Here is a 12,153-nt window from a genome sequence, read left to right on the forward strand (position 1 = left end):
GTTTGCACACAAAATAAGACATAAATGCTTGTCCATTTCTGGACCATCTGGCAGTGTTTTTTTTGTCCAAACATTATGCTGCGTTCAGAACAGGCCCAACATCTCTCCTGTAGGGTGGACCTGACGTCTCTTCCTGTAATGTAGTCCTGATGTCACTGAGCTCCTGGTTGGAGGAACTTGGGGTCCATCCTGACACCCGCTCATTGCTGCTGCCATCCTCCCAGAATGCCACCTCCTCTGCTGCCAGTACTCTCTGCCTTCCTCCATCAGCTGTTAACACAGACAATCATTATGAGCTACAGGCATCTTTTAGTCATTATGAAACTACAGTGAAATTGTTTGGCAACTTCCAGCTTAGTATGCACACATGACATTAAAACAAACAAACAAAAAAACACATTAATACATTCTTACAAAAAATAAAAACTAATGAAAAAGAGAAAACACTTGGAAACAATTGGAAGAAAAAAGGATTAAAAGTTGGTAATAAATAATAAAACAGTTTAACAAACTCTGAGGCAGATAATTTGCTTTGATGGATTTTAATAAATCACAGTACTTTAATCATTCAAGGAATTGTGACATCTCTAGATTAGTAATAAATCTGACCTGCTTCTTTCTTTAGCTACATCTGGATGACTGGCAGTAGGTCCTGGATGCAGTTGGAAAACATTTTTGTGCATTGTCAATACTTAGCATAATGACATTATCTACATAAACAATATTGAAGCATAAAATATCAACATTCTAAAATAGTAAATACTCACACACAGTTGCATCTCTGTCCTCATCATGGACATCAGAACGTTCCTGAAGAGTCTGATTGACACAAATGTGACTCCCATTCTGCGGAGTCTGTGGAAATAAATCTAAAATTAAAAAAATATTGTAGCAAATATATCGCTTTCTCAAAAATACACAAATAAATAAGTTAAAATTATTCAACCAACCATTATACAGTCGGGAATCAACGCAGTGATTATACATACCGACTTCATGACTTCGTCCTCATATCCATCCTCCGTCCGCCATTTTGTAGATCTTTACTGCCTTCCACACTCTGCCTTGCTGTACTGCGTTACAACAAAATTAATAAAATAACGGGAAGATCAATTTTCCTTGCAAATATGCGAGTGTTCACTATTCACTAAATGTGAAATCATAACTTACTGAATTTCTCTTCGTCCTGGCGGACTCCGTAAGAGCTCCTCGGCACGGTGGTCTGAGGTCTGGCTGGTAAGGGGTGGCCATTTTTCAGGTTTGAAAAAATAAAAGAAGATGCGATTATTTTTAAGAGTTCAGAACATCACATGTAATAGAGATTACAATACAAAAGCTCACGCTACACTTGTTTCGGCATTATGAAAACGACAGACCGCTTTCTGTAAGAAACAAACAAAGCAACTGGCCTCGCTCCACGTGTTATTTAGAAAAGCGTTCTTACCGTGAGTTCGGTCTTGTTGGACCGCCGCGGTGTCATTTGTTGTTTTCCGCCGGAACATTGCTTAATATCAAAACGATACTGAAAAGGTAACTCCGTGAAATAGGACTTTTCCCACCATTTCACATAACGCACTGGTATTTTCGTTCATGTTGGGTGTAGCAGTTAGCACTCGTTATCACCAGTGCAAATCTTCCTCTGGAGTTTAATGGCGGCTGCTTGACCGACTATGAAAGCGCATTACTGCCACCAACTGGACTGGAGGGTTAAATGAAAGTTGACAGAAAAAAATACATTCTAAAAGTTATTTTTTCAAAAGTTACGTGACAGTATATTTTATTTTTATTATAATTAATTGCTAAAATGCTTTTAGCAATTAATTATATGTTTATTTACTGAATTCTACTTTGAGCTGTCTCCTTTTTAGTTTATACAGAATGATTCATAATCCATGAGTTATATTTAGTGCTTACCTAAAACTTAAAAAAAAAAAGAATACAAATGTTTATACTCTATCAGAAGGTATCACAAACTTTCAACCATTTTGTTCAATTTAAACTTGAGAGTTAAGCAACTGAATACTGAAAAATCTGTAGTTTCTTAAATCCTGTATTGTGTTGTGGAATGACCACTATCACTCCAATACAGCGTGACTCTGGGTCTTTAAAGCAATCAGTGAACATTAACATTAGTTTGAATATTATTCACAAAAATACTTTATGTACAATCTGCCACTCTGGAACATGTTTTTTATTATTATTTTTGATTAAGTTGTGCAATTCCTCCCATCACAAGATAAATCTTCAGATAGGAGGAATGTCAAAGTAAGATCACGTTTCACAAAAGTCTATTGTATGTAATCATGCATATTATTCTTTTATATCATCAATTCAACCAAAACTAAGTTTTTCAGTGCTCCTAACATACATGTAATATATATTTTAATGGATAAGATAGATTGTTTTAATATTCTTTCTCCAAACATACTTCATACTTATGGTGAACAGAAGGTAAAAAAGAGTTAGCTACAAAATGAATAAGAGTCAAAAGGCTCAACAGTTGATTTGCATTTGCATGGCACTCAGCAACTTCATTTAAATACGAAAACCTCTGCTAGGCACAAGGGGAGGGGGGTGATAGGGGAACACAGACACACAGCGTTTTTGACCATTTTTGGCAGTGTTCGACTCTGACTAAAACCTCTTGCCAAAAGCCCTCAATCTCCATGCGCACGGCAGAACCAGATGTCAATAGCTGTCAAAAATCCCATTTTTCGTCCTGTGATATAGGAGCTTTTTTTAAGTAAATAATTCCTTAACGTTGATTGAAAAGTACTAGTTCCACTGGCAAAATATTTCACTTATAACATGGGAAAAATGTTTTGTTATAAATAAAATAATTTTCTAGTGGTACTAGTTTTGTTTTCATCAATATTAAGGAATTATTGATTTAAAATGAGCTGATATTTCTTGCTGGAAAGTTACTTGTAAGATAGCTTTGTCTTATTTAAAGTGAACTAAGATATTTACACTAGAAACTAGATAAAAGTACTTGGTAAGATTTTGTGGTTTTGCAGTGCATTTTGCTGGATGTTTATACGCGTTGAAATGCATCACTATGTCTTAAAGGACACGTGCATGAACAGACCATGAGTGGATATTTTGAATTATTTCCCGAGAGACACCGAGTCTACTCGGTAGGGAGTGAAGCTGCAGTCAGCTGACTCCAGTTTACAGCAAACAAACATCCAGCAACGCACGCCGTTGTGCAGAACGTGCGATAAACGCCGGGAGAGACGGGAAGATGGAAATGCCTGGGGATGCAGAAAGCCCTGAGGAAGATGCCTGCAGGTGAGCGAGACGACAACAGAGGAAACGTAGCGACTCTACGGGAGAGAAGAGGTTTATGGGGAACAGAGGCAGGAAGACATCACGGTGCATCTTTAGCACAATTAATCAGGTCACCAGAATCACACATTTTTATTTTGTTTTAGCACATTTGGCTCTTAACTGGATTTTGCTTTCTGGTTCTGGATGCAGACTAATAAGGCAACTGATTCACAAAATTAGGAGGAAACCGAATTTTTTTAAAGGTTGTTTATCTTCTCCTTTAAAATCAACTGAAATAAATTCAAAAATATTTTTATTTAACCCAAACCAGGACACATCCTTAAAAAGTCTTAAATATATTCTTCTAAACAAAAGCCTTAAAATGTCTTAAATTCAAAAAAGTAAGTTGGAAATTTAATATGTTTATTACAAGTCTTAAATCTTGTCTTGACCTAAGTATTTAATTTTCTATGTATTTTGTTTTTCTGTCACATTCAGACATTTTTATTGCGTTCTGACTTGAGACAGCTGAGGCTTCCGCTAATTAGCTGCTAACATGCTGTTAACAGCTAGCTTGCTAGCTTTTTGCATCTGCTATTTGGCCGGATAAAATTTGTACATTTCCAAAGGGATTTATGTCTTAATTTCCATCACTAATGGTCTTAAAACATTTTAAATTTGAGTTTGTGAAACCTGCTTTTTGATTCAAATGTGGATTTTTAAAATTGAAAATATTTGAAGAATATTTTTCAAAATATTCATTTAAATAATTATTTTTTAAATAAATAAAATAATTTACTTTAAATAAGTATATTTTTGAATTATTTTTTTAGAAATATATTTTTTTAATTTTTAAATCATTTTTTTATTTATTTTTAAAAATAAATAATTTTGAAATTTGTAAACTGTAATCAGCCTCGGTTTAACGGTCTAATTTCTCACCTCTGTTTCTGTAACATTGTTTCTTATCACTAAAAAAAAACCAAAATCTTACCAAGAAGTATTTTTGGTTTAGTTTCTAGTGTAAATATCTTTGTACACTTAAGATAAGATGAAATTAGCTTACAAATGACTTTTCAGCAAGATATATTTACTTGTTTAAGTAAATAAATCCTTAATATTGATATTTTTAAAAAGTGCTTGTTCCACTTATTGATTATTTTATGGATAATAAAGCATTTTTCCTGTTATTTGTGAAATATTAAGTACTTTTTCCTCAATATTAAGGAATTATTGACTTTAATCCAGTGTCTATTGTTGCTAAAAGTTACTTAGTTTTGTCTTATTTTATGTTTTTTAAGATATCTGCAATAGAAGCTAAACCAAAAGTATTTGGTAATATTTTGAGTTTTTGCAGTGTACTCGGTTATTTTTCTTTTTCTGACCCTTTCTTTCTCTCTTTTCCCGCTTACCTAACCTGCGGACTGCAGTTTTCCAGGGATATCACTGCTCTGGTAAGACGGGAAAATCTGCCAAGCTAACACCTCCCCCCCTTCCTCCACCTCTTGCTGGAAGTGGAATCAGTAAAAATCCCCCAGTGTTTTCCGCCAGTATCTGTGTTTCTGGTTGAAGCTTTGTTGGTCACTATTGGCTTTTCTTTCGCTGTGATGACATTATCCTTCAGGAGACCACAAACATTCCCTCCCTGTACTTTCCACAATCAGGAAAATTGGTTTGTGTTTAACTGGAGGAGTTAGGATCCAGAGGGAGCTGTAACCTGACACCACAGGTAGAGCCGGCGCTGTTGATTAAAGTCCAGTTACTCTCTCTACCTTTCATTTTATCATCAGCGTCTGCACTGAAGGGATGAGGAAATATGTCAGTGTCGGATACAAACAGGAGGTTTTTCTTTTTTTTTTAACCCCCTCAGAGGATTTTATTTATGAGGTTTAGTTCAGGTTAAATCAAAGATGCTAACAGAAGTAGCGCTGGCTGGGAAAAGCAAAAAAAGGAAACTCAGATGGGCTCGATTCTTGTGCTTCAGGCCGGGCTCTCCGGTACAGAAGGTGGGTATATCCGCAGGAAATCTCAGTTTTTTCCGTTTAACCCCATCATTTTGGGTGAATAACGTTAAAACTATTAGCTGCTTTTCTGCCTTCATTCAGCTGTTAGTCAAGCATTGATCATCCTCCTCCTCTGATAATCTCATCAGCTCTCACAGAGACCGCAGAGGAGGTATTTTTAGAAACGAGCGGAATCTGTGAGGGCAGAGAGGAACATGGAGATGGAGAAAGCAGGGAATTTATCCAGGAATTTAAAGAAGAGCGGCGTTGGCTTCAGATTAACTCCAGATTATTTTCTACAGGATTGTTTGAACCTTGTTCACATTTTCAATGTTTTCTCTCTTTATTTTATTGGGATTTTGTGTTACAGTTGTGCATATTTGGTAAGAGGAAGTGAAACGGATTAAGATGTTTTCACAAGATGTAAAAAATCTGAAAGGTGCGGCGTGCATTTATATTTAACCCCATTTAGTAAATACTTTTTAAAACCACTTTCCAGTTGCTTTAGACAGTTGTAGTAAAACTCCATCAGCTTTCCGCATCTACTTGCCCAGAATCTCAATTTAGCGTTTAGTTGTGGACTTTAAATAGGCCATTTCATTATGTGAACACATGTTGTATGGCTGTCTGCGCGCTTCAAAAACTCAAAATCTTACAAAGTATTTTTGGTCTAGTTTCTGGTGCAAATACCTTAGTACACTTTAATTAAACTAACTTACAAGTAACATTTTAGCAAGTTACAGGAGCTTGTTTTAAGTAGATAATTCCTTAATATGGATTTTTTTTAAAAGTACTAGTTCCACTGGCAGATTATGTCACTTAAAATACAATATTTTTTCCATGTAGATAAAATAATCTGCCAGTGGAACTAGTTCTTTTTTAAAATTAATATTAAGAAATAACCGAGTCAAAGCTCATTATCTTGTTGAAAGTTAGTTTTGTCTAATTTCAAGTGTACTAAGATATTTGCAACAAAAACTTGACAAAATTACTTGGAACAATTTTGTGTTTTTGCATTGTCCTTGGTGGTTGTGCAGGAGACTCCACTTTTGCTTTTCAAAGATGTACGGTTGTATAATTGCGCATGTGTTTGCAGTTAGTGTGAGTGTAAACATTTATTTGGATTTAAAGTGATAAGATGTCATAAAACGTTTTTATTCTGATAGGAGATTAAAATCTCCTTTCAGAATTGTCATGTGCAAAATTATTATGTAAGAATAATTACATAATAATTATTCTTACATAAGAAGAATAATTCTTATGTAAGAATTATTTTGCGCAAAAAGAATAATTTTTGCGCAAAATTATTCTTACATAATAATTTTGCGCAAAAAATGTATCGAAAAAGTTTTGTATAGACCACAAACGCATCCTAAGCTGCTCAGAGAAGCATAATAGGTCACCTTTAATGGTTGTAAGAGGAAAAGCAAAAAATGCACACCACACTTTTCAGATTAACTGCTTCCTTTCTTCACAGGTTTAGGCTGCTTTGCCTCTTTGTACTCTGAAGTTTTTTCTTCTGAAGTGAGAAAATGTGAAAACGTTCAGAGGATTCAGATGTATTTGCTTGAGGGCTCTGTAAATGTTGTCGTATAATCTCTTGCAGGCCTATTCACAGGATGCATACCTCAAAGGAAATGAGGCGTACAGCGGAAATGCCCAGAACATCCCGGAACCGCCTCCCATATGCTATCCTCGGATCGAGCTGAAGGCGGCGGCCATGGCGCAGCCGTCCGACCCGGGACCCGCCAGACGACCGGCACCCACGGACATCAGCAGCCGGCCCGAGGTCCCGTCCGTCAGCAACGACGGCACCAGGACTCCAGCCGATCTGGTGGACCGGGGGTCCTGGCTGGTTCGGGCCGGACCCAGCCACCGAACTGAGGAGAACCGGTACCGCTCCCCAGCAGACCGACCCAGGCCCCTCACCACAGGATGTCTGCCATATCCAGAGACGTTCTCGCCGTTGGTGCGAGCGCCGCTTGCCGCCACGTCGACAGACACGTTCTCCACCACCACCTCCCCTACCGCCAACCACTGCTCCCCGTCGCCGCCGGCGCCGACCACCTCACCCCACCAAAACATCGACTGGCGGACCTACACCACCTACAAGGACTACATCAACGCCAAGCGGCTGCACACGTACGGCTGCCGCACCATCCAGGAACGCCTGGACAGCCTGCGAGCTGCTGCCAACTCCGCCTACGCCCCGAAGGCCGCCACCACCTCCCAGGTCCGACGGAGGAGCGCCTCCAACGAGCGCGGGGCGGACTCGACCGCACCGCTACCGCTCCGCAGCGCCTCCCAGGAGCGGCTGGGTGGCCAGCCAGACAGGACGTCCCGCCACTGGCCTCGGAGCGCCTCTCAGGACGCTCTGCCGTTCTCCGGCGACGCCCGGGTCGCCAAACCCCGAGCCAGGTCCTGCGACCACATCAGCCACAAAATGGAGGACAAACAGGAAACAAGCAGGCGGAGTTTAGCTCCTCCAAAGTCGGAGCAGCGGCTGTCGAACTCGCCTGATGTTACGAAAGGTACAACAGATTCTGCACTAGCGGTCAGAGCGGACGGCCTCATAATGAGGCCTTCGCGCCTGCCCGTCAAAAACTCCCTCTGCGACCTTTCCCCCACCTCGTCCGCCATTAAAACCACAGAGCCTCTCCGAGACCAAAGAGCCAACGCCATGGGGAACCACCTGGGCTTCTCCCCTCTGAACCTGCAGCTCCGTGGCCGAGCCGACAGCCTGAAGACGGAGAACCGGTCCGAATTAGGATTAGCTGCCCGGTCGTCATCCTGCTCCGGCGCCGCCTCCAGGCTGCCCACACTCAGGCCGATGAAGAGCGAAGTCCTCACGATATCCTCAACCGCCACTGTCGCCCAAAAACCTGTCGTCAAGGAGACGCCAGAGCGGACTAACGGCGGTCTCTCAGAGGGCGTCGAAGGACCCGATGCCACGGTCGTCGTCCTACGAAGGGACAAGACCGCTGGAGGCGCCCGCGCTCGGCCTCCGTCCTACGTCGACAGGCAGCGAGAAGTGAAGTCGCCACCGCTGGTGAAGGCGGGGTCAGCGGATGCGGCGATGTGCTGGGCGTCCAACGAGACGCTGCTCAGGAGGCTGGGAGACACCAGGCACAAATCCGGTTCCAGCAACCTGAACGACTCGCTGGACTCCATCCCCTTCATAGGTGAGGCAGCAGCTGATCTGTCCGACTCCAAACATGCACTTCCTGTTAGAGATGCTCATCTGTCAGCGCCGAGCCAATCGATTCAGATCGATACGACTCATCAGAAACCAGTTCTTCTGATTGGATGTTCAGGGGCAAGGTGTCCATCCATCCATCCTTTTTCCATCCATCCATCCATCCATTACTGTCATCTATCCATTCACCATCCATCCATCGGTTTGTTTGTCCGTCCATCCATCCATCCATCCATCCATCCATCCATCCATCCATCCCTTCATCCATCCATCCATTCATCTTTTTACCATCCATCATTCATCCTTTTACCATCCATCAATCCATTGATTTGTTTGTCCATCCATTCATCCTTTTACCATCTATCCATCCATCCAGCCACTAATCCTTTTACCATCCTTCCATCCATTCATTCTTATACCATCCATCCATTCATCCTTCTACCATCCATCCATCCATCCATCCATCCATCCATCCATCCATCCATCCATCCATCCATCCATCCATCCATCCATCCATCCATCCATCCATCCGCTGTTTTCATGTCATGAGTTCGTCTTCAGTCAGAGGCCTGTTCAGATTTGTTGCTACACTGACTGCTACAGCAGATCCATCACCATCCATAGGGACTTTTTGAAAACTCAGATACGAGTTGTAATAAGTTATTTTTCTTTTGGAATAAAATAAAGTGTTTTTTAAATTGAATTAAATTAAACTGATAGAAAACGTCACTAAATTTTGGAGAAAATTTTAAATTTACCTTCCAGTAAGTGATCATCGTGTGACGACTGTTTTACATATTTCCTTAGAAATTTGTTTAAATTTAGATAAGAAAACTGGAGACATTCTTTTGTCTCCCGTCTAGATTTGCTTATCAAAGTGGAGAAATTAAAAAAACTTCCCTGCTAGAAAAACAAAAAGTCTTCTTATAAAGTCAGAGTTGCTGCCAAACACAACAAATTATCATCCAGGCTCGTTATTGGCTCCAGTTTGTGGTGTTTTCCTGGTTTTGGTTTCATATTTACTCTACAGCCATGGGAACCAAGAAATCAGCCAAAAAAAAAAAAAAATTTCTCAGAATACTTACTGGTCTGTTTTGCTCCTTAATTTGGCGTAAAGTTATTGATATTTGATCTCTGCGATCACCCGGCCTCTCCGACCCAGATATGATTCATTCCTGACATATTTGTCCTCTGTGGTTATTTCCTCCTTCGCTCTTCGGGCGTGCCATCCTGCTGACGGCTCCTATCGGCCTTTATGACACTGGATGATTTAACGCCGACTGGCTGCTCATGTAAAAGTGAAGCCGTCTGGCAGCTTATCGGGCAGAAACGTCACGCTGACTGCTTCATCTCTGTCTGCTTCGTTTTGTTTTTGCCGTGCTGGCTCTTATCGCTGCAATTTATTGCCGCCTGTTAATGTTTTTATTCAAGTTGAGGCGTCAGGTGAGGTGAGAGTTGAGCCTTGTGCTGGTATTTAAACTCCTGGATTGCAGAAAGTCTGCAGAGGAACAAATGAGACTTTAATAAAAATATAAATCTTTATTCTTCCGCAGTGAGAACATAAACTTTCTTTTTCCAGTCAGGTCAGTTACAAGTTTATTATCGAATCCAACACAGGAGAAATGTTCAAATAGTTTGAGAAAAATAATCTAGACAAAAACACTGAGGGGGGAAAAGCAGAAAACGGCTGTTTTAAATAAACTCCAGATCAACATGAGTTCAGATATCATGCCGATTTTTTTCCGGCTTCACAGCCCGGCTGTGAAGTTTTGCTTCCTGCTCCGGAAAAAATCGGTTGATCCTCAATTGACATGTCACCATTTTTAAAGCAGGTGAATCACGAGTAAACTTGAGCTTGACACATAGCGTCATCCTTTTAAGCGGTCTTCAACATTTGAACGGTTTCCGATGCTTTTTTCCCGAGCAGGAAGCAAAGCTTCAGCCTCGCTGCTCATAGAACTTCTCCATGAAGAAAAACGACGGCTGGACAAAACAGCTCTTCCAAGAAAATTCACTGTGGTTAGACAAAACCTTCCACATCAACGCCGCTTGGCACACTGATTGAGAAGGCGTGGTGGAACAAATAACTAGCGGCAGAATCATGTACTGCAAAAACTGCGTGTGCAGCAGCGTCATTATGAAAACTTTTGGGTTCCCCCTCGTATGTGTTAAATTTGACAAGTCATTTAGAGTGATTTTGTTTCATTTTTGTAAGTTTTTAAAGTCGTAATTTTTTATAGGATTGTCAATGGTAAATGATTAAATGGTTAAATTAACAAATACTTAGTTATTCTTTAGTAATTACTTATATATATAATTTACTACATATTTGTATTGTTGTTACTTTTTAAAGCTTGTAGTCTGGTTCCCCAATGCTGAATGTTATTGTTAAATTAATCATCATATTTACCATTTTGCTAGTTTTTAAAAGCTTTTATTTTTAGTACAATCCCTAATTGTTATTAAATATTAATATTAAATTAATTTTTTTATTTATTTTAGATTTGACAGGTTTTTATTTTTTTTACATTGCCTTTTAATATTTTTATATACCATTTTTAACTTATTTTTAGCAAGTAATTTTTTTAATTACATTTTTTAAAACGTTTGTTTTTATCTTTGATTCAGCGGATTATTTTAGATTTTGAGGGTCATTGAGTTCAGGAGAAAATAGTTGAAATGGTAATTGAATCTTTGCGTGTTGTTTGTAGCTGTAAAATACTGGCTAAAGCTGTGTAACACATGCCTCAACAGCTGATTAATCGTGTTATTCATGTATAATTAAAGCAACACACATTTCATCTATAAATAACTCTGACTGGTGACACAAAGAAACAATGTTTTGTGCTGAGGTTTAGCATTCGCAGATGTTTTTGGCTCCAAGTCCAATAAAAACCCAAAGCAAAACATTAAAACTTGTAAATTCAGTTTCCATCCCAGATCCTGATTATGGATCGAAACCACTGACAAAACCAGAACATTCTTTAATCCTTCAGTCACATTTCCAGCCTCTGTTAACATTCCTCTGTCTGTTTGACTGCCTCATGATCTTTCTTCTACAAACCCGTGATTCTGGTTTTGATTTCTGATTTACGAGGGAAATTTGCCTCCTTTCTCTCAACCTCTGGGCCCTGATTTGTGCCCTCAGACGAACCGTCCAGCCCGAGCATCGACCAGGACAGCACGCACATTCCCGCGTCCGGGGTGATCTCAACTCCCCTCATCACCACCATCCCACCCAGCCCCACATCTTCCTCTCCTCTCATACGACGCCACCAGTCACACGATCAAGGTAATGTCAACAGATTCATTTAAATTAGGAAAGCAAAAATTCATCTACTAATGATTAATTATTGATCAATGGTTTATTAGATTAAAATTTGTTCCTTAACGGAACGGGAAAGAGGAACGGTCCTAACAGAGTCCGTCGTGGGATTCAAAATTCACTTCATGCGGTTCTGTTTTAAACTATAAACACTCGATAAGCTCCTTAAGTTTCACATTAATAGCGCTACATGACGGAACAACGTCAGCTTATTAACCAAAAATTACAAATTTGCTTCGAAGGCGAGGATGACGTGACGACAGAAAAGCGGTCGTGAGTTAATGAGCAATGTTTTAACATTCATACCACACCACAGACAGTAATTTTATATTTAAAAAAATCTCTATTTCACTGAGAAT

General features: G+C 39.9%; 1 protein-coding gene and 1 long non-coding RNA gene across 6 annotated transcripts in view; one reads left to right on the top strand and one right to left on the bottom strand.

The window, feature by feature from the left end:
* The window catches only part of arhgap21a (Rho GTPase activating protein 21a), an 86,424-nt gene that overhangs the window by 56,701 nt on the left and 17,570 nt on the right, over positions 1–12,153 (top strand). For 3 of the 5 annotated variants that reach the window (XM_081601488.1, XM_081601487.1, XM_081601485.1), the window contains 3 exons: positions 4,701–4,724; positions 6,880–8,455; positions 11,618–11,761. In XM_081601488.1, coding sequence (XP_081457614.1) covers positions 4,701–4,724; positions 6,880–8,455; positions 11,618–11,761 — 1,744 coding nt within the window. Of the gene's footprint in view, positions 1–4,700; positions 4,725–4,750; positions 5,277–6,879; positions 8,456–11,617; positions 11,762–12,153 lie in introns of those variants that run through there. The other 2 variants (XM_081601489.1, XM_081601486.1) reach the window with 2 other exon arrangements.
* Positions 45–1,256, bottom strand: LOC145549351 (uncharacterized). The gene is made up of 5 exons (XR_014085287.1): positions 1,171–1,256; positions 990–1,073; positions 768–855; positions 610–652; positions 45–270 (listed from the first exon to the last, which is right to left on the bottom strand). It is a non-coding gene; the product is annotated as an uncharacterized LOC145549351 (long non-coding RNA).

Source organism: Poecilia reticulata, chromosome 20 (assembly GCF_904066995.2).
Source record: "Poecilia reticulata chromosome 20, P_reticulata-male-v2, whole genome shotgun sequence".
Classification (NCBI taxonomy): domain Eukaryota; kingdom Metazoa; phylum Chordata; class Actinopteri; order Cyprinodontiformes; family Poeciliidae; genus Poecilia; species Poecilia reticulata.